This window comes from Serpula lacrymans, assembly GCF_000218685.1.
Source record: "Serpula lacrymans var. lacrymans S7.9 unplaced genomic scaffold SERLAscaffold_4, whole genome shotgun sequence".
NCBI classification, from domain to species: domain Eukaryota; kingdom Fungi; phylum Basidiomycota; class Agaricomycetes; order Boletales; family Serpulaceae; genus Serpula; species Serpula lacrymans.
Window position 1 is genome coordinate 807,542 of NW_006763293.1, and position 27,379 is coordinate 834,920.

Genomic DNA, 27,379 nt, shown 5'->3' on the forward strand with positions numbered 1-27,379 from the left:
ATATTCACTTTATTATTGACACCTGTCCATGCTACCAATCACTTTTGGTGCATGACAGCACTGTGTTGCTTTCCTTTATTTTAGATACAAATCTCTCACGCAGTGGAGCTGGTCACACGGGCTGTGCCCTATCACATCATCAGCCACTGCCTTCATCAACTGTATAGTACACATGTACAAATAGTCTGTAGTAGTATATATACACCCTAATAGATCAAGGAGACTCCTCACATCAGGAAAAATGGGGGTAGCTATATAGAGCTCTATAGTACTATAAGTGTAAGTACTCATAAAGCTGTTATAGTGGTCAAACCTGTTATAGAACCTCTGCCATCTATAGAGCCTCATATAGCTCTATAAATGCTCTTATAGATGTTGGAAATTGTTGTGTGGCTGATAAAAATAAATTAACACAGACAGGATTTGAACTCTCAACCGGCTAGTCAGCTTTTGGGTGACTAAGCAACCTATAGCCACACATTACATTTATCCACTACACCATAAGAGCTTATAAAATGTATCATACAGGTGTTATATATTGATTTTTCATGGATTTAGATTTTTTTTTCACTCATTGTCACTACTTATATTTGGATAAATCATTAATCTTATTTTGTGAGTATCAGGAATACAAACTACTATTTCACTAATACAGGCTACATAATTAATTAATACTGGATGATTTATTAGCCCTTTTAAGCACCTTGAACTATATTATAACTATGATCTTTACAGCTATAGGAGCTATATAGGCTGCTATAGGCTATAAGAGCACTTATAGTACCTTGCCTATAATAATATACTTAACTCCAAACACTTCTGGCCTCTTTCTATTATTGAACAAGTTTATTAGATTAATCCAGAGTTTGAGGGAATTATAGATACTTCTCCCCTTGGTTAAAATTTTGCCTACTACTGTGCTATAAGAGCTATAAGAGCTATGATTGCACTGATAGTACTATAGTTTCTATGAATGCATTTATATATATAGGTGGTGGCTATATAGCGCTATATAGCAAAAGGGTTTTTCCTGATGGCTGTGTCAGATATGCAACAACACTATCAGGCCACTTGATCTGCTGCCTTGTCACATTGCATGGTTATCCGCGCATTGCCAGCCTGTGCCCCATCTGATTGTTCACACTTGTTGTAACAACTAAGAGTTTGTATACTCTGGTGTACAACTCAGACAAAGCTATAAAGAAGTGAGGGGAGTGGTTACCCTTTAAATAGGACTGAATTTGTTGTGGGTAAACAACAGGAGGACTCGCTGAGGAGTCTCCTTGATCTATTGGGGTATATATACTACTACAGTTATATACTACTACAGTTTGTTTGTAGGTATGTACTATACAGTTGATGGAGGCAGTGGCTGATGATGTCATGGGGCACAGCCCGTGTGACCAGCTCCACTGCGTGGCCAGACTTGTACCTAAAAATAAAAAAGGCAGCGCAGCGCGAGAAGTGGAGTTTGAACAATAATAGAAAGTGTATTATTGTAATACTTGTGGCCTTGGTATATGCATCATGAGTGACGGCAGTGCCTGCACATGGCATGGTGGTGAATAAGTGTGGGAGCTGGAGGTGGTGGGTGATGGTGCAGACAAGCAGAAAACATTGGTGCAAGGTTGAGGCCAGCTTAAGATGGCAGTGGATGCAAGATTTTGGCAGATGTGAGACCAAGGCGGGTGCAAGGCGAGGTGCAAGAGATCACGGCAGGTGCAAGATTGTGGCGCAATGTAGAGTTATTATTGTGGCTGGGTCCGCATTACCATCACTTTTCTACTCCCAATACCATTCCTATCCAACCCACTCCTTCATCATATGTCATTCAGCCCACACATTCTATGCTCAATTTACCATATAGCCTGCTCCACCCACACTGCCAATAGATACAGTCCACACAATCCTCATTTTGATGTCATTCAAATTGCATAATCTGCACTTTGGACCCGTTGGGTTTTCATCAAGTATGGCAGACAATCTTATGCAGGGACAATGTTTTATGTTATTTTTGCTATTTCCTTTTTGGTACTACTATAAAACTATACTTCCAAAAGGAAGAAATATATATCTTTTGATCCCCCATATACTCAGAATTTGTCTGAATAAGCCACCATAGTCGCTTCGGAGTCGTTGTAGACGTCCCACAGCCATATAACCAAATTTCCAACAAAGCACTGAGCTTGTTGTGATGTTCTGCTCCTATAGACCCAAAACACGGAATCTCAGGAGTCATTCCAGGGTTTTATTCTCCACTCTATATTCATCCTCAACTCATATTATCACTCCCACACTCGTATTATCGCCTTTCCAGCAAGACCACAACTTGCTGTGATATATCTGCTTCGTTTAGACTCAAAAGTGCGGACTCTGCAGACTCATCTGCGGATTCACTCGATTGTAGTCTTCAGTACTTTCTTCTGAATCCCTTATTTGATCCCTGTGGGTTGAACAATGCATAGGTGTTTGGACATCAGGACTATACTCAGTTCTCTCCCAGGCACCTCTAGCATTTTACAGCGAGAGAATGAGGAGAGGGCGGGGAATAAGAGACCATGGCAGGTGTGAATGTGAGACCAATGCAGGTGCAAGGTGAGGTGCAAAATTGTGGTGTGAGAGAATGAGGAGAGGGTGGGGCACAAGAGATCATGGCAGGTGCAAAATAATGTGCAGGAGATTGTGGCGAGTGCAAGGACGAGGCATGAGAGATTGAAGGCAAGCACAAGTTGGCCTGTGTTGAAGGTAGATCACAAGGCCATTGCACACTGTGCAAATTGAGTTAGTGCTGACTGCTCTGAGCCTAGTGTGTCCACAGCCATTCACAAAGGTCTGTCTATTAAGTTCTATGAACTAGAGTGAAAATAAGCTCAGTCTTTGGGCAGAAGACTTAATATATTAGGATGATATATACCTAGAGTAAAAATAAGCTAAGATATAGTTGTTAGCTATGTGTAAAAGTGAGTTTGAATATATGTTGACTTACCTCAGTCTTTAGGCAGAAGACTGAGGTGTCAATGCTATGTAGACAAGTTTTTGGGTAAGTGTGGGAAAGTTCAGTGATTATGTAAGGTGATGGAAACTCGGAATATTTAAAGTAAGTAAGGGGATCAATGGATAAAGGAAGTTGATATGAAGGGTAATATAATACACAACACTGTCCTCACACTGTGCATACTGATTCAGTGCCCAATGCTCAGAGCCTAGCGCCTTTGCAGCCAATAGGAGGGGAAAGTTGGCGTGTGAGTCTGGGGAGGTGCAAGGGATCAAGAGTTGAAGTCCGTGGAGTGTTTCCTGGAGGGTGAGGCTGCAGGCATAGGAGAGAGGTACTAGTAAACATGCCACATCGGTAAAATATATGTGCAATGGAATCTTGTGAGAATACATACCTGCAAATCTGGTTGCGGTTGCACATGATTGACGGTTGGAACTGGCTGCATTTGCCTTGCATTGTGCAGCTGTGGTGTGTGAGGAAACATCACAGGTATTACTGCCAAGTGATTTGCTGTGTGTGCAAGGGAACAATATATGGGTGAAGGTGTGGCAGGTACTGAACATGTAAATGGTGACGAGAAGTAAGATGGATGCAGCTGAAATGTTGTGAGACCTGATGGAGGGCTGGGTTGGTGATATACCAAGGGGTATTGGTGTGCAATGGGGTTGAGGCTTTTATTATCAGAATCTGCTGGTGACCCGCTCTCTCTGCTAGTGTGGAAGTGGTGCAGTAAAGTATTTTCATGGCCAGCCAAAAACAAAACAAAAACTGAATGAGGAGGATTGTTTTGCACAGTAGAATGCTCTAGCACTAAAGGCCTGTTAGCGCGCAATGGACAAGGTTTTTTTGGTTGGCTCATTCTGATGGCTTTTTGCCTAGCCCGTTTTTCTTTGGCTGCCACTCGCTTTGCTGCATTTTGGTCAGCAGTTTCCTGCTTTCTTTCATCAGTTCTCCAAACCTTCTCATTGTTTTTGTCAGTGTCAAACCTCTTATCCAGCTCTGCCAGCCTCTTTATCACATCCTCACCGTGCCTTTCTGCATAACTAGAACTCCACCCTGCACTGGCCAGTGCTTCAGTGCTATCCAGCCTCTAACTTGTTGCAATTTTCATGAGGATAGCATCAGATAAGAGTCCCAAGCGCCATAAGGAACACAATCAGCATAATCTGCAATCCATGTTGAGTATCTCCACTCCTCAAGGAGCTGCTTAGCACCTTTGAGATGGTCACCATGGCAAGTAGCGGGGCAAGGTGTAGGAGGAACTATGGGATCAATTTTACCAGGACGCATAGGACACTTTCCGTTTTGATGTGGGGATTTGCTAGGTGAAGACTCAGTACTGCTGGTGCAAGAGAGTAGTCTTGATGAATTGTTCACAGGTGTTTGTGGACGTATATTGAATGTCTCCAGGAGCTTTGTTTTAAAATTGTCACAGCAAATGCCAGTGGGTGCTGCTGGAGTAACAATATTCAGGACAAGCATAAACACACGTAAAAGGCCAAACATACACTTTCTTCTCACACCACTGTCAAAATACTCATCTGCTACTTCACGCCAACAATCCTTTGTCTCAATCCAAGTGCGTAATCCTTCCTCTACTTTTTTCACATATACAGTATGATCAATTTCTCCAGGTTCCTTTGTTTTCTTCAAATGTTTTTCCTAAAAAACAGAAGGTTGTTGTTACAATACACAATTTTTGGACCTTTAAATTTTATTCGCCACTTTAATTTTCTTTCATAGTTTTCACATACCGTGCCATGTGGCACTTCCCATCTTGTTTAAACTCCACTTTCTCGTGCTGCACTGCATTTCTTTATTCTTAGCTACAAGTCTCTCATGCAGTGAAGCTGGTCATACGGGCCATGCCCTATGACATCATCAGCCACTGCCTTCATCAACTGTATAGTACACATGCACAAATAGTCTGTAGTAGTATAAATACCCTAATAGATCAAGGAGACTCCTCAGCGAGTCCTCCTGTTGTTTACCCACAACTAACTTGGTCCTAAACCTAAGGGAGTTTATCCACTCTCTCATTCACTTCTCTCTGCTTGTTCTTTCTGTGAATCAAAGTGTAAAAACTTTGGTTGTAACAGTACAAGAAAATTTGCACAAGCTTTTAAATCAGGTGACCTTCCTGCACTGCCAGCTTGTTGCATCCAAACAGACAGTGATGGTGTTACAAACTGTGACTCATATGGACTTTATTTCTTCTTTGAGTAGCTACCTACCACTACTCATTACTATTTCCCACACTGGTTACTCATTATAGTTTCTCACCCGTTGTTGTTTGTTCAACACAAACACCTACCCTAAAGTAGAACAGTATATATAGCCACTTGTATTGTAGTTAACATCTCCAATACAATTGTACGCTTCAACAGTGCAACTTGGTATTCATATTGAAACCCTTCAGCTACTTCAGAATATGTCTCAAACCCGTTGTCCACGGGCTTATCAGAAACCACTTCCACATCCAGAAACCCTCTTGTTACCAAGCTTGTACATCACAAGCGTAACAAAACAATTGTATTCTACACCGTCATTCCCACGCTTTCTAGCGAAGGGACGAAAAAGACAATAAAATGTTGCAAGGAAGAAGACCCACTACCAGGGCACAGACCAGAGCAGAACCTACTCAGACAGCCACACCCCCAGTATCGTCAAGACAAGAAAGAACAGCAGCACCACCCCCTTTTCCCCAACCCGACGTCACCAGACTTCATACCAGAGAACAAGCAGACGCATTTATCAAAGCTAAAACACGTTGGTTATAGTATTATGCGAGAAGTCACCTGCAGCTAATACCCAGAACCCAACATGATCCCCCAGTCTCGGAAGAAGACATCTACAACAAACAAGACTTTGAAGAATTCGCCGCAGAAGGCCAACAGTACCACATCCCACACCTCAGATACTTCCCCCTGCACCCAACCCATCTCCCATTCCACCAACTAGCACCATGTCCAACACCACAGCACCCAAACCCACCAAGTTTGGACAAATAGACAATTTTGATGGAATGCCCGACCGAGCCAACGGCTGGATGTTGTCAGCCAAAGCATACTTTGACGTAAACGACGCCATTTACGACTCCGACAGAAAGAAGGTCTTCGAAGCCCTCTCCCACATGAAGAAGGGAGCCACCCTAGCATGGAAAGAGACTAAACTGATGGAATACACTGGATCGGGCAAATACCCGAAATGGGCAGACTTCAAAACCAACTTTAACGGAACATTTATTACCGTGGACGTAAAGGGAGCGGCCAGTGCGGCCCTTATGACAATGAAAATGGAAACAGGAGAAATGGCAGTAAAGTTTAACTCCCGTTTCATGGTGGAAGCGGGAAAGAGCAGCTTGAACGACGAAGGACTAATCATGGTATACAAAAGCTCCATATGCCCGTATCTCCTTCAAAATGTGCTCAATTCTGCCACCTAACCAAAGAACATCGCAGGATGGATGAGCACCATCGCTGGCCTCGATGCCAACTAGACAAATTCAAACAGCATCAGCGAAGGAAAATGGGGAAAGAAAGGTGAAAAGAAGAGAGAAGAAAAAGGAGGAAGAAGCCAATCATCCTCGGCAAAACATTTAACCAAAGATGAAGAAGACTTGCTCAAAAGAGAAGGGCGATGCTTTATATGCAAAGAACAAGGACACATCTCGCGGTTTTGCCCGGATAAAAGAAAAGGAAAACAGCCGGAACGGAAAATTTGTACCGCCGAAGTCACAGGAAAAGAAGTCACAGAAACCGTGGTAGAAGATGGAAAAGGAATTTCCCACATCCTCAAAATGTGGAGAGAACTTGGAGAAGCCGATTGCGCCTCTGCCATTGATGAATTAGAAAAAGAGGGTTTTGGAAAGGACGACCCACCCCAATGTTGGTACCGTCCCGAATAGCCGTTGTAACCATAGCTACAATTAATTCGAACTCCCTACAAATTGACACCACGTTACGACAAAAAACCATTGGAACCAAAGCACTCATCAACTCGGGAGCAACCAATGACTTTATGGACGCAAAGTTTGCCATCAAACACCGCTATCCCCTTAACAAACTAGAAGTACCCATTACATGCAAAAATGTAGATGGAACCGTCAGCAACGGAAGAAAGATCACCCATTACACGTATCAGCGGGTAGAAGTAGGAGGAAGGAACACTATATGCAAATTCCTTATCACCAGCTTAGGAGGAGAAGATATTCTCCTTGGATACCCATGGCTCCACAAGGTAAACCCCACTATAGACTGGACATCCAAAAGTGTAGACACCCAACACGCCATTTGCACAATCCGACATCACTCCAACCAATCCATGATTCGCACCACCACAACAGATCAATCAGAACTATTGATCAATTACGTACATGAAACACGGACCTTTGCAAAAACTAACACCACAATGGAACTAGCCATCCAACACAATGTTGGGAAACGGATAACGGAACTACCCAAAACCTACAAAGAATTTGCAATGGTCTTTGACAAAAAGGCCTCAGAGAGATTACCCAAAAGAAGGATCTATGATCACGCCATAAACCTAAAACCGGAATTTAAACCAAAGGATTGTATAATCTACCCTTTATCACCCAAGGAAAACATGGCACTCGAAGAATTCCTTGACCATAACCTTCAAAAAGGATACATCCGACCAAGTAAATCCCCAATGGCTTCCCCTTTCTTTTACATAGACAAAAAGGACGGTTCTCTACGACCATGCCAGGACTATCGACGACTAAATGAACAAACCATCCGAGATCCTTATCCACTACCTATGATCCCCAACCTCATAGACAAACTCCATGGAACATCACATTTCACAAAATTGGATCTACGATGGGGATATAACAATGTCCGGATAAAAGAAGGAGACGAATGGAAGGCGGCATTTAAAACTAGGAAAGGACTCTTTGAACCAACGGTAATGTTCTTCGGCATGTGCAACTCCCCGGCCACCTTCCAACGCATGATGAACAACCTCTTCGCAGACATGATAGATGCAGGGTGGCTTATCATATATATGGACGATATGCTCATATTCAGCAAAGAGCCTGAAGAACACATTCTACGGACAAAAAGAGTGTTACAACACCTACGGGAAAACAACTTATATTTAAAACTGGAAAAATGCACCTTTGATGTAGCCAAAATAGAATATCTCGGCATGATTGTTCGCCACAACCAGGTACAAATGGATCCAGTAAAACTAGCCGGAATCCAAAATTGGCCTACCCCAACCAACACACACGAAGTATGGAAGTTCCTCGGATTTGGCAACTTCTACCAAAAATTCATTGGCCACTACTCGGAACTTGCAAAACTGCTCAATGCCCTACTCGAAAAAGGAAAAATTTGGAGCTGGACAATGGCCAAAGAAAATGCATTTGCGCTGCTAAAACACCGCTTTAGCAAATCACCGGTGACGCAGATACCCGATCCTAACAAACCATCACAAATTGCGGCGGACACGTCCAAACATGCAACCGGAGCGGTGTTAAACCAACCAGATGACAACGGAGTGTGGCATCCGTGTGCCTTCTTCTCCAAAACACTATCCCCAGCGGAAAAGAACTACCAGATATACGACAAGGAACTACTGGCCATCATCAGAGCATTGGAAGAATGGAAACACTATATCCAAGGCAGCACACACACAATAGAGATATTGACGGACCACAAAAATCTCACATACTGGCAAGAAGCCAGAAAATTGACACCACAACAAAGATGCTGGCAACCTCTCCTCTCACAGTACAACTATACTCTGAAACACGTACCAGGGACACAAATGACAATTCCAGACAATCTATCCAGAAGACCGGACCTATACATGGAAGGTGACAAAGAAGATACACCACTGCTCCCAAAAACTGTCTTTGCCGCAGTAGCGACCACAGACCCATTTCTCACTCGCATAAAGGACAGTTTACACGATGGAACCAAATTGCCAATGCACTCAGACCCCACAGATTGGGCCATCAGAAACAATGATGTCTACTACAAAAGTTGCCGGTACATTCCCACAGGAATAGACAGAAAAGCATGCATTCAACAACAACACGATACACTCACAGCCGGACATCCTGGACAACTGAAAATAACCCAATTAGTAACACGATATTACTATTGGCCGAGTATGACGCAAATGATCAAAGAATATGTTGCAGGGTGTGCCACGTGCCAACAGAGTAAGGCGATTACAAACCCGATCAAAGTACCCATTCAACCGATTATAGGCCCCAAAACGACTGAACCATTCAAAAACCTGTCCGTCGACTTCATCACAGATCTTCCAGAAAGCAACGGATATGACAGTCTCATGGTCGTGGTGGACCACGGCCTTACAAAGGGGGTAATACTATCACCATGCAGGAAAACTATTGACGCATTAGGAACGGCTAAATTATTTCACCAACACGTGTTTAGAAGATTCGGATTACATGATAAACTCATATCCGATAGAGGACCACAATTCGCATCAGAAGTAACCAAGGAACTAGCCACATTACTCAAAACCGGAATTAATCTATCAATGGCATATCACCCTCAATCTGATGGAGAAACCAAAAGGGTAAACCAAGAGATAGAAACGTACTTGCGGATCTTCTGCAATAATTTACCACACTCTTGGATGGAATATCTCACGACAGCCGAATTCCATCAGGAAAAACCCTTTTGCTATATAGCGCTATATAGCCACCACCTATATATATAAATGCATTCATAGAAACTATAGTACTATCAGTGCAATCATAGCTCTTATAGCTCTTATAGCACAGTAGTAGGCAAAATTTTAACCAAGGGGAGAAGTATCTATAATTCCCTCAAACTCTGGATTAATCTAATAAACTTGTTCAATAATAGAAAGAGGCCAGAAGTGTTTGGAGTTAAGTATATTATTATAGGCAAGGTACTATAAGTGCTCTTATAGCCTATAGCAGCCTATATAGCTCCTATAGCTGTAAAGATCATAGTTATAATATAGTTCAAGGTGCTTAAAAGGGCTAATAAATCATCCAGTATTAATTAATTATGTAGCCTGTATTAGTGAAATAGTAGTTTGTATTCCTGATACTCACAAAATAAGATTAATGATTTATCCAAATATAAGTAGTGACAATGAGTGAAAAAAAAATCTAAATCCATGAAAAATCAATATATAACACCTGTATGATACATTTTATAAGCTCTTATGGTGTAGTGGATAAATGTAATGTGTGGCTATAGGTTGCTTAGTCACCCAAAAGCTGACTAGCCGGTTGAGAGTTCAAATCCTGTCTGTGTTAATTTATTTTTATCAGCCACACAACAATTTCCAACATCTATAAGAGCATTTATAGAGCTATATGAGGCTCTATAGATGGCAGAGGTTTTATAACAGGTTTGACCACTATAACAGCTTTATGAGTACTTATAGTGCTATAGAGCTCTATATAGCTACCCCCATTTTTCCTGATGTCTGCCACAACCACAGACCCCATTCTGCACGGAACGAATCCCCATTCTATCTAATGATGGGATACCACCCCAGAGATCTCTACCAAAAGTTCAATTGGAAACGAGAAGGCCCCTTTGTCATCCTCGAAAAAGTATCGCCGGTTAACTACCGACTAAAACTCCCAGACGCGTGGAAAATCCATCCTGTATTCCACGCAACCCTTCTAACCCCATACAAACAAACCAAAGTCCACGGAGAAAATTACATAAGACCACCGGTGGAGATAATCAACGATCAAGAGGAATACAAAGTAGAAGCCATTTTACGGCACAAAAAGAACAGAAAAGGATATCTATATTTAATCAAATGGAAGGACTACCCGTCGGCCAAAAATTCCTGGGAAGAAGAAGCAAACCTACAGAATGCCTCCGAGACCTTGACAGAGTATAAGAAGAGGCACAAATTGTAGAATCATCCCTAACAACGAACTCCCTCCTTCACTTCTACATCCTTACCCAAGACAAGATGTCTCAAACCACCCCTGTTGACCAACAACCCCCTCAGTTTCCTCCTTATCTCACTGAACCACCAGTAATCACTGAAGCCCAATGGGCACACCGACTAGCCCTTACTCGCGAACAGACCAACGTTGTAGATGCCACCGAACTGATGTCAGATAGGCGCGCATACTTTTATCTATTCCATCAGTCTAACATCGATTGCCTTTACGCTACTTACCCTCTGGACACGTTCCATTGCTGGCAACAATCATTCCTAATTGCCAACGAACTACACACAGTCACCGTCTCACTGGCTTTGTTAGTAGATGAGCTTACACGGGACAACAATTCCGCATTGAGTATTAGAGCGACTTTGCTCATGGAACACTTGCAGATAGAATCCCTGGAACAACGCTTGAGGAAGAACTGCGAGAATGGAGAGAAAGAAGCGGTCAAGGCTTTCCTACAATTAGGGGGCCAGAAGGTGTGCGAAGACGCGAGGAACCTTCTCGCCCAATGAGGATACCTCACCTCCCCTCCCCCAGATTTGTTATCCCTACCAGGTCTCACGGGACACACCTTTCCAGGACGTCACCCCCCTCACTCTCCACCACCACCTCCACCAGCATCTCGCCCATCATCGCCAGATCTTGCTCTACCCGTGCCCGCTCCACTATCCCCAATACGTTCCTCTACAACCGACTCAATAACCCCCGTTCCCAACGTAGTCGACGCATTGCAGGACACATTGATTCCTACGTGACCAACGATGCTGTAAGGACCGTTTTATTATTTTCTTATCTTCATTATGTCTTGGTTCTCCAACGCCTTTCCCATTACACCTCTGGCTCTAGGGCTAGAGGTATCCTTTGCCGCTTTACTTCTCATAGCCCTCACAGGCTTTCTTAACCATTGCTACCATTTTATATCACAGATCAGAGACTGGGTATCGCTCCCAGCCAGCCAGCACACGGAGTAAGGACTGGTGGTAGGCATCTCGCCAACCAGCTCCAAGCTTCAGTAAAGCCTGGTTATACTAATAACACCTTATTCAGGATCGTACCTCATCATGAGGATACGGTTCCTGAACATGCGTGACAATCCTCTATTATTAGTACAAGTCTCTCACCTGCTGATTAATCAAGTTAAAAGTCGTACGATAGTTACTCTCCCTTTTTCTTATTGGTCGATTGATTCCTCAGACCACTTTTTGTATATTCTCCTTTCGGTCTGAGGAACGAACAGTTCACTATATAAAGCCTTACCTATTCATGTATGGCTCTTTAGTTTTCTATTACTGAATTTACCCGCTTTACTCCTCAACGAAAACCTTTGAAGCTTACCTCTCAAAGTCCTCTACTCGCTATATTTACTAGCGTCTGTTGACCTCAAGCTCATTGAACCCTTTACTCCCTGCAAGTGCAGAAGGAGACAGGTTTCGTTTTTGTTATAGTTTATTGTTGCCTCACAGACACCCCTTCCCCAACTTCCCCAACCGCGTTGCCCCCGCTGACTATGCCGACAGCGCCCCAAGCCGGTACTCCTCATCCCTTTGGGCCGCACTCCCCGAGTACCGCACACAGGCCTGAGGAAGACCCCGATATCGACCAGCAACACATCTCCGGATGGAAGGTTGTCAAGGAGCAATGAAGGGGACACTTTGTCCACAGGGAATAAAAGCAAAAAGCCCTCACCCATATCAGACTATTCCAATTCCACTCATTCACAATCCTCTTCGGAACGAAGACGCTGCCCTCGTGTTCGACGTTGTTATGCATGTCAAGAATATGGCCATTGCGCCATCTATTGTCGTCACCATACTTGCTCTACGTGTGGGTTAGATGCCCCAGGGCACCGAGCTAATGAATGTAACCTACGACGCAACTACCCCTTTGCCCGGGATAGTTGGGGATTGGATGACATACATAACAACCTGGACAATGACGCACGGTACAACGTAGACGGAGAATTGGGAGACTTCGGAGCAGTCTGAACATAAAACGGGGGTAATGTTACAAACTGTGACCCATACGGACTTCATTTCTTCTTTAAGTAGCTACCTACCACTACTCATTACTATTTCCCACACTAGTTACTCGTTATAGTTTCTCACCCGTTGTTGTTTGTTCAACACAAACACCTACCCTAAAGTAGAACAGTATATATAGCCACTTGTATTGTAGTTAACATCTCCAATATGATTGTATGCTTCAACAGTGCAACTTGGTATCCATATTGAAACCCTTCAGCTACTTCAGAATACGTCTCAAACCCGTTGTCCACGGGCTTATCAGAAACCACTTCCACATCCAGAAACCCTCTTGTTACCAAGCTTGTACATCACAAGCGTGACAGATGGTGGTACCATAAATTGCACCAATTGCTCTATGTAAGGCATATCACAACCCTGGAAATAGAACTAATTAAAAGAATATACCAGCATCTCCAGATGGAATAACTTACCATCCCTGAAGCGGCAAACAGTATTTTGATTTTACCCTTTTGAAATAGCTGCAAGATTTTATTCTTGGCTGCAGGGCTTTGTCGTGAATGATAGATGACAATCTGTTCTTGCATACCTTCAGGTACAAACATAAGTTAAATCAAGTGGAGGGAGTGTGGCTGAAGTCACAAGGAATGGAACATAGCTTGGTACAAGTGCACAAAGAGCTCCCAAGAGTGAGTAGTCTTTACGGAAGTTATCTCCCCAAAGCTGAATGCAATGTGCTTTGTCAATGACTACTACAGCAATCTGGGCAGCAAAATTTGGGCAGGTCAAGGCCTTTTGAAAGGGGTCATGATTCAGACACATTTCCGGTGATGTGATTATCACTTGGTATTGCTGTTTCTCCAGTTACGGTACCCAGAATTAAATTTCTGGCAGCTTAGTGAAGCATAGGGTTCTTTACCTGATGTAAAGATTGATTATATGTTTCACCATTTACCGCAACAGCAGTAAGCTTCATTTCTCTGAACCGCTGAGCCTGCTGTAACAACCAAGAGTTATTTACTCCGGCGCACACAGGAACACACTATAAAGAAGATGATGGGGAGTGGTTACCCCTTAGACTGCAGTGAGTTAGTTGTGCTAGACAACAGAAGGACTCGCTGAGTCCTTCCCCATGTATTGGTCTTGTATATATACTAAAATACATGAGGTACTGTACAGTTGTAAATAAAGTTCAAAGTCCAATGTCTAGCATGTGACCGGTCACATGATGAGTCTAGACACTGGTCAGGTGATGTGTCACATGACTGGTCATGTGACTTGGAAAATAAAAGTAGAAGTACAAAAGTGAAGCGTAAGTAGGTGCTGGTATGTCAATTGTAACACCTGCCATAGCCAACAAGTGAGTACATGCTTTGTGATATTAACAAATCATGCTTGCCTGATCCTCTTCTAGTGCATTTGACGGAGATATTATAATGACATTCTTGTTGGGATGTGCAAACAGCGGCATGACAAAAGGCATTGTCTTCCCCGCACCTGTGCCTGCAATTACAGAGCAGTCAAGACCCAAGGCAAGAGCTTCTGCAACATTAAGCTGCTATTCATAAGGGCTCTTTCCATTGTCGCACACATAGAATTCTTGTGACAACACCAACAAGACACAGTCTTGGGGCACTGGAGCACAATGAAAACAACACTCAAAAGAAGAGGAAGAGGTGGGAGTGGTTACCCATTTGGTAGAAACAAGTTAGTTGTTGGTAGACAACAGGAGGACTTGCTGAGTCCTTCCCCAAGATCTACTGGGGTTTATATATTAATACAGGTTTGTTTGTACATATGTACTGTACAGTTGCTAGAAGCAGTGGCTGCTGATGTCATGGGGTCTAGCCCATGTGACCAGCTCCACTGTGTGAGATACTTGTAGCTAAAATAAGTATAAAGGCAGTGCCGTGCGAGAAAGGTGGAGTTTGAACTAAAAGGGAAGTGCCACATGGCACAGTGCGAAAACTACAATACAAGGTTAAAGCGGAGAATGAAAATTAAAGGAAAGGTCCAAATTTGAAAAGTAAGGTAAATGGTCACATGACTGGTCATGTGACTTGGAAAAAGTAAAAGTATACAAAAAGTAAAGTGTGAGTAGGTACTGGTACGTCAATTGTAACAATTCTTCACATATTTTTTGCCATGTTGATGATGCAGAGTCATACTTGTAGTTTTGTTTGGCTTTCAAGTGTGCTTCTTTCAAGGCCTCAGTGGATCTTTTAAGGGTCCTTTTCATGAGAACTGATACAAGAAAGTTCAGGGGCCATTCCAAGAAAGGGCTTGGGCACTGAAAGGAGGAAGGTTGGCCCAGAAAAATGTATAGCAAAAATATGTAATTGGTGGGCACGTGACTGGATGTACCTCTTTCTATACAAAATGCACCAGACGTTATAGGGTATGATCCCACAAGTGAATCTTACATTTTTTTGCCTCCGACCTCAAAGTCCGCTCTAGGATAACATCATGCCCTCACAACGGCGGGAACGAGACTAGGGTGTGGAAGGCACCTGCCACTTGTTCAGCAGTGCAACTTGTTTGTGAAAGACAGTGTTTGCTCTACGAGTGTGAGAATTTCGGATTATGTAAGATGCAAAAAAGCGAAGAGTAGACTAGAAAACGAAGTGTCTAAGGATGCTTTGTATTGAGGGAAGAATAACAGATGGAATGCAACGTAGCTCATACCTCAACACGGGAGAGCTTTAACTATGTCTTCCTCTCGTTCTCTGACAGTTGATCGTCCCTTTACTATACCTGCTTCAAAGAGTGGCAAACCTTGTCGATCTTCATCTCATTCGTCCTCCTCTTCTTCTTCTTCTTCCTCCTCCTCAATCAATGACCAGCATCACCGTCTACGACAGGCTGCAGTGGGCACAGGAGTAGGTCGCAAAGTCGCTGCTACGCTCGAGCTATTCAAAGAATCAGCTGCACCTCCGTCATCTGAAGAAAAAGCTCGAGAAACATTTCAGTCCGAATCGTCTATCGCCAAACGCAGGCCTGTTTCTTCTCAGAAACCAGATAAAGTCGCTGAGACCAAGTTTGAATTTTTCAAGCGGTCGGACTGGCCGGATCCTGAGACAGCCGCGATCAGAAGGGAAAGAAGTTCTACTGCTTTAGAAAGAGTCAGAACACGGGAGAGTATTGTAACAAACGCTAGTCTGAAGGATTCGGACACTTTTTGGGAAAAGGAGAGAAAGTCGTCGACTCGAGAAAACATTATCAACGATCTAACGCAATGGCGTAAGGAGGTGTCAGCGAGGCAGGAAGTTGGGCGTGGTAGGCGTCGCGAGAGAGCTTCGGAGGCCCCAGACTTCGACGCTGACATGCGATTAGTCGATGGTGTTACTTTGCCATCGTCTGCACCCCTCGAAACTCACATAAATGCTATCTCTTCATCTCCGTATAACCGACCATCATCCTCCAGAGGCTACCCACCATCTCCCTCGCCATCCCATTCGCCCTTTGACCGTGCCCCATCATTCCCTTTCTACGGCATTGCGCAGGAATTGAATGGCAATTCTCAGGGTCTGACGTCAGATTTCAACCAGTCACGGAGTAGTTCTCCTTCTTACTCCAGTGCTCCCACACCCATACGAACCGCATCACCATATGTCTCTACTTCCATAACTTTGCCTCCCCTGTCGTTGCCTGCTCTCGAAACTGCTCCTTATTCTCCTTGGTCCACAGATGATGAGTCCGCTTGGGAAACTGGTTCCATAACATCCACTACCTCTGCTACTTCCTCCCCTTTGCGATTAACTTCGCATTCTTCAATATATCACGCTACATACAGTGACGAGGACGATGAAAATCATGAGGTATCTCATGTTATGCCACAAAATGAAGAGTCTCCTGAAGGCTCTAACACTTTCGAAGACGACGACTTACTGGCCTTGGGCCTTGATCAGCCGCAAGAGACGTTACCCCATATTCCCTTGCGGCCATTCCGTAACCAGGTTGGAGGGCATAGTGCCATCTATAAATTCACTAAGAGAGCGGTCTGTAAGGTTTGTCACGACGCATACATCTCATTGAGATTTCAGTCTGTTGATATCTCATAACCTGTAGCCTCTTGTGTCACGAGAAAATTTGTTCTACGAAGCAGTGGAGCGAGAGGCTCCTCCTTTATTAGGATTTATCCCAAGATATTTAGGTGTCATGCTCGTTAGCTACAGGCGCGTCCCTAAGGGAGTAACCACACCACCTAGTCCGGATCTATCATTGACTACTCCCAAACCTCACGCTGCTATTGAGTCATCTCAGCCCCGTCCTTCTATGCGTCAATCTGTCAGCGATCCTTCCTACAAATTATCCAGTTCATCCGTATCTAAGGTTCCTACCAATACTAGCGTGCCAGAGGAGGATGAAGGGGGCGACACTGATCCAGCCGAAGCCGAAATGCCTGAAGTAGTCCTCGATCGTAATCGTCACATCATCCCTCCATGGATGCTTCGTGGCAATCCACGCAATCGTTCCATGTCTCACAGCTACACCGCTGGACAATCTTGCCTATCCAACAGACACTTGAAGCGGCTACACTTCAACGGTGCTACGGCTTCGAGTCCTGACCTTGGACTGAATACGGGCTCGGTGGCACAGAGTCAGTTGGCGTTCAGGCGCAGTCCGCTTGCTAGAAAGGATAGAACTTCAGACGAGGAGACGAGCGCACCAACACCTGCAAACTCCCCGTGTCAGTCGGCTCATATTCTACCTGCCCACTCATTTTCTGCCACTGGTTCTATACGTCCATGTTTCAGTTCCGAAGGAGAGGAGTTGTTCACTCGACCCGAGATGAGGGCATTCCACTCTGAACTTGCATCGCCGACACCTGGTTCATTTGGTGGTACTGGCTCGACTATGGTTAACACCAAACTCAAGGATCACGTCTTCAGCACAATATTAAGGAGATTTCATAGGCGAAGCCGGCGTCGATGGGCTTCAACTGATGTTGGGACTGAGGATGAGGGTGATATGGCTGATCACGAGGGAGGTGTGACGTGTCCCAGAAGGAGGAGACTGCACTCACAGATGAAGAAACAGTCCGTTGGTCAGGTGGTGGAGTCGCTGAAACAAGAGGGGAGCGGTCGCTCGCTATCTGCCATCCGTCGTGTGCAGAGTGAATCTGCAATGAGCCCGTCTCACTTTGAGGGATCGGAGGGAAGGGACAATGACTCTTTAAGAGAAATTTTCGAGATGGAGTATGACCATGCCGATGGTTTGAACCATCTGAAGCCGTCTTTTTCCCGTAGGCGAAGCCGTTCCCGTTCTCTGGACCAAGTAGGATATACTCCACGGGTAGCATCTGCACCTGTAGTACCAACCAGATCGTCGCTGCAGAAACACGACTGCGAGTCTCTAGTGACGCGCCAGAATCATTTCATATTAATGGAAGACTTGACTGGTAGACTGAAGCACTCTTGTGTCCTAGACCTGAAAATGGGCACTCGACAGTATGGCATGGACGCGACTTCTGCTAAGAAGAAGAGTCAGCGCAAGAAGTGCGACCGAACTACCAGCAGAGTGTTGGGTGTGAGAGTATGTGGGATGCAGGTGAGTGCTATTATACCTGGCTTATAAGGGCTGTCGCCACGGTACCCAACATGAGCTTCTCGTAAACCACTGATAATCTCGATTTACTGACATACGTTGCTCAAGGTTTGGAACCACGTGACTCGGACGTATGTGTCCCAGGACAAATATATGGGTCGTGAAGTGCGCCCGGAAGATTTCCCGTCTGTTCTTGCCTCCTTTCTGTATGACGGCGAGCGCCTACTGGCCTACCATATTCCCATCCTGCTTCAAAAATTATACGCTCTCACTCGGATCATTAACCGGTTGAAGGGGTTCCGCTTTTACGGATGCAGTCTTCTCCTGATATACGACGGAGATCGTGAAGCTCAGGACGCCTTCAGATCATCGGCGTTGGAGCATCCGTCATCTCGGAGCAAACGAGGAGAGTCGTTGGAGAGGCAGGCATCACGCACCAGGTCGACAAATAAACACGCAAGGCCCTCTCTCAGACGTTCGCACAGCGAGGATCTGCTTGTCGGTCCCGTAGCGAAGCGGTCGAATGGGCGACGTAAGCGCGGCGAGATGAACGTCCGTATAGTCGATTTCGCGCATACCACCACAGGGCGAGACTGGCTTCCTTATCCTTCCACCTTTGACGGGGACGTCACCCGAGAAGTATCTAGTTCTGAGGGGTACCAGGCCGAGGTGGATCCCGAAACAGGTCTTATCTACGCCAGGTTTCCTCCACATTATCCTGAGGAGCCTGATCGTGGATTCTTGTTCGGTTTGAAAAACCTGACTGAAACGCTGGAGAAGATTTGGAATGAAGAGCGTATCAGGAGGATCAAAGCTGCCCGTGATGATCCAAATATCGCGGCACACCAGCTTCCACCGTTGGCGACTGATGGCAAAGATATATTTGAAGAGATATTTGGCTGCTCTGACGAAGACGATGATCCAGGAATGATATCCACATAAACTATTGTCTTTCTTCCCGTGAGGTATCACAATATTTCTTTTCCAAAACGCTATTCAATTTTATTTTATCGTATTGACTTATCAGGTTGCATATTCCAGCAGTATTTTATTGTTCTTGCTTGGGTTCAATGGGTTCATTGTGTTTTCATCTCTAGTAGACTGATCCCCCTTCCCTCCGCCTCCCACTTTCACGTATTTGCTGTGCACATGTATATTCTAGCATTGTACCACACCTGTTTTTTTCACTCTCATACTTTTATCAACATAATGAGTATGTAACCTTATACATACTTTAGATACGTATAAAATTCAAAATGCACATGTGTTGAGGCCAAAAAAATTGTGTGGATGCTGAAGAGTTGTGTAAATGCATAAACGCCGTTCTGCTATCCTGTAGTGACTTTTTCCGCTCACAAGCAGACAGTATGTCTTTCACTGTGAATGGATGGAAGTGTGGCAAATACTGTTTCACGACGTTTGATGTTCGGACAGAAGGATTGAGGATCCGGGTGAATGCGACATCAATTCATGAATGAATATCACAATAGTCTACGTTCTACTCCATAAACACGGTTTCATGAGTCTTCCTCTGTAACATATTTGGCACGGATATCCTTCCATTGTTTCTGGGATACGCCGTCAGACCGAACGCACAACATGTGTATAATATATTGTAGCTTACCCCTTTATTCCATCGGTCCCAGAAAGATGTGACACCAACATCAAAGCCAACTCCGAAGGAAAAGGCTCCAACAAAAATTGCCGTGACATAGACACCTACGCAAGAAAAAAATGAGTTGAATCGACACCTGGTTATGATATTTCGGCGCACTGTTTCGCTTGACAAGCGCGTTATAAAAAGCATTAGCGAACTGAATAGAATGGGTGAAATGTCAATTAAAAAATGCAGATATCTTGATAATGTAGTTATACTGACTGCCATGGCTGGAGTTTAGCTGGCGAGTGTTGTAGTATAACTCTAGTAGATGAAGGTGAAGACTGTTGTCGCCGCTTTCCGGTGGTGTCCGAAGGAAATAACGCGAACTTCCCACGGCCGTCCGTATAGCAAACGCTCGCGTTCGAAAACCGCAAGAGTGCTCGACGATGTCTTGGACGATGCTCCCGCTCAAAAGCATGCGCTCCCCGCTGTCGAGTGCGATGAGGACCTCAATACGCAGTCCCATGCTATATTTCAAGCATCCCGCTAGAGCTTACTCAATCGCAGAGGATATCGACCTACTCGAGGCAATGGGTATTGCTGATATGCCACCTTCACCTCCTCCCGGAAGCTTCCCCAATCCATTCAGAGAAAGCGAAAAGAAAGCAAAAGCGCTTACACAAGCAATAAATCCTACTTACTACCTCTATGTCCATTCTTCGCGCAACAATACCATTGTCACTTTCACGAGACCAGATGGCGGCACGCTGAAGTGGTGGTCGGGAGGGTCATGTGGATTCAAGAAGGCCAATCGTGCGGGGTATGAAGCAGGATATCAGTGTGCTGTTCGAGCATTTGCAAAGATTGTAGAAGAGGCGAAATCGACACCACTTACGGTTGGACTTCGATTCAAAGGTTTCGGTCAAGGACGGGAAGCCTTGTATAAAGCGCTGATGGCAAGCGAGGGAGAGGCAGTTCGACCTCTGGTTGTTGAGGTCGAAGACAGAACACCAATTAAAATTGGAGGCACAAGGTCCAAAAAGACGAGACGCCTGTAGCTGGTAAGTTTTTTTTGTAGTACCCCGATCTCTTTGTTTGACGTTCATCTTTAGGACGTCGGCGTTATTCTCAGCACTCACTTCTGCATTTCCGCCTTTTGCATAGTCGCGCCCTTATAGTCCTGAGGGGTCGAGCAAGATATTTAGGTGTGGTGCTCGAGCAATTTGCATACTTACATCATAGATCTACGCATACATTCGCGTGTAATACTACTAGCTCCTGGACAAGCTAAACACCCATACGCTGAGGACAGAGTTCTTCTGCATTGCATGTGACCTCTACAATATATAGTCTATCTGTGTCAATCCGCTCTATCCTTCTATATCTATCAATAAATCACAGGTCAAAGTAGGTGTCGGATGCGAACTTCTCGTATTCTGGCCTAGCCAAACATCGAAGAGCAACTTGTTTGTCTGTCTCAATGTCTTCTATGAGAGCTTCTGTAATGCCACGACATATATTAGAAAAGCGCACGCTTTGAATGTATGAGACATACCTCGTGAAGTATAATCTAGCTGTGGGCGAATGTAACCGAGCACAATAACCTTCATATTATAGCCATAAAAGTCGGATTTGAATTCATGCATGAGGTGAACTTCCTGAAAAGCCCTAATCAGATAACAACATGAGTAGAAAGGAACGGGCAATCCTACTGCAGTCAAACGTTCATTCTTATAGAATGGATTCCATCCTATGCTCATGGCCATAGGTAACACATGAGCATCTTCGGCACTAAATGCTGATTCTTGATCCTTGGGAGGCGAGACTTGGGCAAAGCCATAGTAGACACCTGTCGTCGTTATATCCTGCAATTGTGGTAGAGATTCGTCAGGAAGATTAGCTGTCCCCAGTAGATTAGCATAGAGACCGATAAGACGGTATCGGATTAAGGACATACCAGTTGGACAGCCCAAATCCTTTCCTCCTCGACCAAAGCCCCGCTGGACTGGACCGGATGCTCGTACAGGAAAGGGGGGCTCTGGGGTATCTGGGCCTACGATTGTTGGCCTGGTCAGACGAAATGACTCAGTTTGGAATGGTGCTGTTGGTCTCTCAGGCTTTCCATTGGTCTCCGAGTCTGCAACCATCTGGATTATATCTAGATCTGCAACACAGAAAGTTAATAGGCAGATGGGTGGGGTACTATTGAGCAAGATAATTACAGAACGCTGCGCCCGTGCACTTGCTTTTCTAAGGCTTGTAAGCTTGTGGGAGTAAACAGTGAAGAGTCCATATCAGTTACGCTTACAAGCTCACTTTCAGGTGCTCGTGCCTCGGTTTCATTTGAACCACCATGTCTACGTTCCCAGCTTATCCACCTTATGGCACATACCAAACACCATATCCTGCTTATCCTTCCACACATTACCCATCGCAATATCCGCAAAATACACCAGTCGCACCCTTTCCTCCTTTATACACTCTTCAACCCAAACCACCAAGTGCACCACGCTTGCCCCCCGCGGGACCACATATCGCGTCAATATCTCCTGAGATAGCCTCTCGTGCAATACAAAGGTTGATTGTTGCTCAGCTGAGACACTCTGAATTCGACTCAGCTGAACCACGAGCATTGCAGAGATTCGAGTATGAGCTAGTTGCCTGTTCGTACCCACTTCCCCTTTATTTAGCGCCTTCAATGTGCACCTCACTCATGTTGTTGAAATAGTCATCCAGCTAATCTACGAACGGTCCCATGAATATGCCAACCTAGCGAATAGGGCAATCCCAATTGCTAAAGACATGTTGCTGGCTTGCGAAGAGCAGAACTTGAAAACGAAGGATCTACATCAGGTTGTTGAAGATTTTTCGAACCAAAATTCAGGCAAGTCACAGCGATGCTATTCGAGATTGAACTGTCATTGACACAGTTTTTAGAAGGCGCTGGAGTGCTTAAGCCACCTACATTGGTTCTCCCACTATCGCGGTCACCTTCGCCTGAACTCCTGCCTTCTGACGACGAGGGCGCCGCACCAGCTATCCCTGTCACATTGCGTACTCTTCCTTCATATTTCCCAGCACTACCACCAAAGCATACTTATCTCAGAACACCCGTATGTGCAATATTTAGCTTCTCGTAAGATATCAAAACAGCTAATTATTATACCTTATAGGCTTCTCCACCAAAGAAGGCAGCTCTGCCATCGTTGGAGAAGAAGCTCAAAAATGCGGGCCTTGTTCAAGACTCTTTGAAGAATCTTCTATTAGCAACTGAGGATAATGTTGGACAGGAGGATGGCGAACTCCTGGGACATATCGTAAATTGGGAAGCATCGACCTACCCCAGAAAACGATGGAGGGTTGAGAGTTAGTCCAACGTTTTTCTCTACCTTTAATTTTTCATGATTCACTTTGGGAGGTCCGAGCGATAACACTCTTGGCAATACAATATTGTGGTACGAAAGAGCTGGCGTGAAAGGGGTACCTAACGACATTTGTTGTGTCATTCAGATATGATACAGTACTGCGGATCAGTGTTTTTGTCCCTAGTAGAACATTTTCATTCTGCAAAATGCAAAATGTGTCGTCTGAATACTAAGTAGGTATGGGTCTTCAAATCTACACGATGAAGACAAGCTATGTTGAAGTACTAGTCTTTCTCGAAGTTCTTTGAGGTTGTACTCTCGTAGGTGGAACTGTTGTAGTCGGCTTTTTTCTACCACCCTTTGTGGGCTTGATTGGAGGCGCATTGGTAGCCAGAGAATCATTTAAATGGACCTCCTTGTCGTTATGAACGATCTCAGGATTTGTAGATGAAAGTTGTGATCCTGCCAGAGTGGTATGAGTTTCAAGATAACAGATCGCGGATGAAATGGAGGGCGAAAACAGTGGGTCGTGTATACTTACCAGATGGCGGACCTATATTTGCTTGAAAACCGATCGAATCTGGTGGCCTCGCCTCGGCGCGTCCTACATCTACGAGTGAAGCATCACCTGAACGTGTCAAATAACACTTGATGAGTATAAAATACACGACTTATTATGAGTTGCATACCATTCGCGTCAATGTCTACGTTACTAGTTCTAATTGATGAGCCTATGTTTTCCCGATCCTTTCCCTTCGCATTTCGGGGAGCTGGTCGACTAGTTTTGCGTTTTTTTGTAGGGGGCGCGGCAGCACTATCTCCAGGAATGTTCTCATGTGACATAACCACCGACTGGCTAACACCTGCTACACCTCCAGATACGCTCTCAGTGGCCTTTTCCTTGCCTTTGCCTTTGCCCCTGCCTTGATCTTTGCTCTTATCTTTGTTAGTGACTTCCGTCTTTTTGGTTGGCGATGATCGGTTGTCCGGATATGAAGCAACAATGGGATCGACAAACTGGATATCATGCTTTTTAGTAGGCCTTGGCCTCGGTCTAGGCTTTGGTGCTGTCACTTCAGTGGTTTGCTGGTCTGCAACATTCACAGTGGATGCAGCTGGAAGTACAGTGGACTTGGTTTTGCGAGGCCGTGATGCTTCTCGAGATGGGCCGCTAGTGGACAGAGAAGAAGCAGGAGTTATGTTTTTATCTTTCTTCTTCAGCGTCTCATAACGATTACGGCACTAATAAAACGCGTCAGAAAACCTGTGATCGCTCTGAAGTTGGCGACTACATTACCATGTTATCTGTCCTTCCGCTCATACGACCACTGATCTCTTTCCAGCTCGCTATTCCTAGAGTATCGATTGTCTCCATCAACAACCTATCCTCATCATCTGACCATTTGCCATTAGATACAGAAGGGTTAAGTTTATCCATCCATCGGTCTCTGCACTGGTCGTTATTACGGCCGGGAACGACTGAGGCCACATCAATCCATGAGGCGCCAAATGCAGCATAAGCGAGGCGAAGGCGTTCGTCTTCTTCTGGAGTCCAAGCACCTCGTTTGAGGCCTGGATCAAGAGAACGATAGTATCGATTTGTGCATTGAGCGGGAGTAGCATCTTCCGATACATACCGAGCAACTATAGCTACAGTCAGCAATCAATAAGCATTCTGAGAGCGTAACGACATACTTAGATGCCAGTTTTCTGTGCCATAACGGTCCATAGCTTCCATAAGACGCTTGTCTGACTGAGAATCCCAAACGTGAATTTTCCTAGTAATTGCATGCTTCATGCAGTCCAAAGGAGTGCGCTTTGTCTACCCAGCGGATTATCATTCATTTGGCAGATATATGATCAATGAATGGAAGCTTACCCCAAGTTTCTCAGCTATGTCTACCCAGTCCACCTGTCCTTCCGGAACGTCACTCACCATGGCCTTTAATCGCGAAACTTCTTCCTGATCCCAATTCGAATGATTAATCTCTGGATGACGATCACCCAACCAACGTATCTCACACTCTCTGGAAGATCTAGGAGTAGACGAAACTGAAGATACCTACCAAAGCATCACATAAAGTCAATGCTAAAAATAACACTGACACCCACTTTCTCAGCAACTCGACCCCAGTCGATGCCCGCTTTGTTGAGTTCGAGATAATTTGACGGTTGGTCTGTTATAGCTGCGAATGCTCTGTGCCCTCTGAAAAGTTTGCGATGTCAGCGGTATCGAACCCGAAAAGTTGGTTTTCATACCGACTCTGAGCATCTAGTGCGTGCCTGCGATAATTCTCAGTCCTGACTGCCTCTGTTAGAGCTTCAATTTCTCTGTACTTCACTTTTTATTAAGCATAAGATTGAGAATGAAGCGTATGGTCAAGGCTACTCACTAGTGTGCATCTCCGTAAAGTTAAGATAGCGGGTACGCCTTGCAGCATCTTCGTAGAATGGCGAGTCCTGAAAACGTTGGATGAGACTTGGCAGCACGACATATCTGGCGAGAAATTACCTGAGACGATAGGTCGGCAGGGGCAATTAAACCTATAGGCTTGACTGAACCTGGGACAAGGACGAATCCTCCGACATCGAGTTCAGGTTCTTCGTTCTGATCAGCTGTATCAACTGCATCCTACACCAAAGGTTGAAAACATCCAATACTGTATGACTGTATGTAGACATACCAGCAATTTGTCCACAGTTTCCAATTCTGCCTCGAGCCTTTCTGTGTAGATCTTCAATGCATGTTGGTGATCTTTATTGGCTTGCACAGCATTCTGCGCTAAGGTCCGTATGCTGCTTTCTCCTTTGTCGTCTGTCATTATTTCAGATATGTTGATATGTTTCCAGTCAAAGAGGTGGATGCACTGGCATGATGATGGCAAAAGACAAAATTCGCGGAGGTGGAAAATCAGGTTTTGCAGGCATACTTTTCTCAGCCTCCAATCAGGGTTTGTTTTAAACCGCGTTCAGGAACTCCAGGTCAACCAAATGGCAAAAGGTTCTCAGAAGCGTATCGGTGCGTTTTAAGGTGTTTTATGGCTGAAAACATCTTTAAAGCTCTTCACGGTCCAGCTGGGCAAAATGAAAAGGCCGTCAAGAATCTCAGGCTCGGGATGATAGTACCAACTATATTGTCTATTGTGCTCCGTCTCATATTCCGACGAAGCTCTCTCCCTCCATCGAAAGGTGCTTTGGCAATATATATTCTCACATATCTACCTGCTCTCTTTCTTTCTCGCTATCTGGAAAACATCGGGACTTCCAGGCGTGATCCAACGACGGGAACACTCATATCGTCAGGTGAAGACTTAAATCAGTCCGGAGTAACCGAGTGGTGCTTTGATATCTTGTATGTTACTTGTGAGTTATGATGCGTGCCATTTTGTGAATGATCTCGAAATCTGTATCTTTTAGGGGGTTGTCAGATCGGCAGCGGGGCATTTGGTGAATGGGTTTGGTACCTATACTTGGTCGTGAGTTTATTTTCGTCATACCAATCGCTCGCCTTTCATAAATTTTCTCGATTTTAGATTCCATTATACGCCTTCTTAAAGCTTTGGACTTCATTTATATCCCCGATGGTACTGGGCAGATCTTCAGCACCACCAAGTGAAGAAACCACGGAAAAGGAGACTCTCAGCAAGAGGCAAGAAAAGCTGCGCAAGAGAGGAGAGCGAGGCGACCCTCGCGTACGAGCTTCGAGGAAATAGGCCTCAATATCTGTATTTTGTCCTTATCTATGCCCTCAGCAGGGCTCAGTTTTGCATACAATCATAATATGATCCGTTCATAATGTCTGCTCAGATACATGGCTTGCTTCCAAAATCGTGAATCCTTATTTATGGATACCAGTACAATGAGAGTGACAGCGAGACAGGAAATGTACATACAACAAAGTGGAAGGCATAGTGCGAGATATAACATAAAGAAGAA

At 44.7% G+C, this 27,379-nt stretch overlaps 7 protein-coding genes across 7 annotated transcripts; 4 read left to right on the forward strand and 3 right to left on the reverse strand.

Moving 5' to 3' along the window:
* Window positions 1–6,964: 6,964 nt before the first annotated feature.
* SERLADRAFT_340646 (uncharacterized protein) lies at window positions 6,965–7,228 on the forward strand (the record flags this gene model as incomplete). The annotated part of the gene is made up of 1 exon (XM_007315330.1): window positions 6,965–7,228. A coding segment is annotated over one exon (264 nt), but the record flags the coding sequence as incomplete, so codon positions are not given.
* Window positions 7,229–10,966: 3,738 nt separating this feature from the next.
* On the forward strand, window positions 10,967–12,934 carry SERLADRAFT_435074 (uncharacterized protein; the record flags this gene model as incomplete). Its single annotated transcript, XM_007315331.1, has 3 exons — window positions 10,967–11,427; window positions 11,487–11,715; window positions 12,467–12,934. 3 exons carry the CDS (start codon window positions 10,967–10,969, stop codon window positions 12,932–12,934), a joined length of 1,158 nt encoding a protein of 385 aa, XP_007315393.1.
* Window positions 12,935–15,639: 2,705 nt separating this feature from the next.
* SERLADRAFT_366843 (uncharacterized protein) lies at window positions 15,640–19,420 on the forward strand (the record flags this gene model as incomplete). The annotated part of the gene is made up of 3 exons (XM_007315332.1): window positions 15,640–16,938; window positions 17,000–18,481; window positions 18,587–19,420. The coding sequence occupies 3 exons, from the start codon at window positions 15,640–15,642 to the stop codon at window positions 19,418–19,420; spliced, it is 3,615 nt and encodes a 1,204-aa protein (XP_007315394.1).
* A 501-nt stretch (window positions 19,421–19,921) lies between these two features.
* Window positions 19,922–20,440, reverse strand: QCR9 (subunit 9 of the ubiquinol cytochrome-c reductase complex, QCR9; the record flags this gene model as incomplete). Its single annotated transcript, XM_007315333.1, has 4 exons — window positions 19,922–20,045; window positions 20,103–20,197; window positions 20,253–20,292; window positions 20,358–20,440. The coding sequence occupies 4 exons, from the start codon at window positions 20,361–20,363 to the stop codon at window positions 19,977–19,979; spliced, it is 210 nt and encodes a 69-aa protein (XP_007315395.1).
* A 30-nt stretch (window positions 20,441–20,470) lies between these two features.
* Window positions 20,471–22,733, reverse strand: SERLADRAFT_460498 (uncharacterized protein; the record flags this gene model as incomplete). Its single annotated transcript, XM_007315334.1, has 6 exons — window positions 20,471–21,139; window positions 21,191–21,577; window positions 21,634–21,736; window positions 21,791–21,978; window positions 22,036–22,242; window positions 22,301–22,733. 4 exons carry the CDS (start codon window positions 22,223–22,225, stop codon window positions 21,474–21,476), a joined length of 585 nt encoding a protein of 194 aa, XP_007315396.1.
* A 560-nt stretch (window positions 22,734–23,293) lies between these two features.
* Window positions 23,294–26,265, reverse strand: SERLADRAFT_413763 (uncharacterized protein; the record flags this gene model as incomplete). The annotated part of the gene is made up of 11 exons (XM_007315335.1): window positions 23,294–23,905; window positions 23,985–24,071; window positions 24,133–24,685; window positions 24,741–25,093; window positions 25,139–25,265; window positions 25,323–25,505; window positions 25,556–25,649; window positions 25,703–25,784; window positions 25,837–25,903; window positions 25,956–26,075; window positions 26,128–26,265. The coding sequence occupies 11 exons, from the start codon at window positions 26,263–26,265 to the stop codon at window positions 23,715–23,717; spliced, it is 1,995 nt and encodes a 664-aa protein (XP_007315397.1).
* Window positions 26,266–26,387: 122 nt separating this feature from the next.
* SERLADRAFT_460507 (uncharacterized protein) lies at window positions 26,388–27,249 on the forward strand (the record flags this gene model as incomplete). The annotated part of the gene is made up of 4 exons (XM_007315336.1): window positions 26,388–26,462; window positions 26,519–26,806; window positions 26,861–26,919; window positions 26,977–27,249. The coding sequence occupies 4 exons, from the start codon at window positions 26,435–26,437 to the stop codon at window positions 27,154–27,156; spliced, it is 555 nt and encodes a 184-aa protein (XP_007315398.1).
* Between the last annotated feature and the right edge of the window lie 130 nt (window positions 27,250–27,379).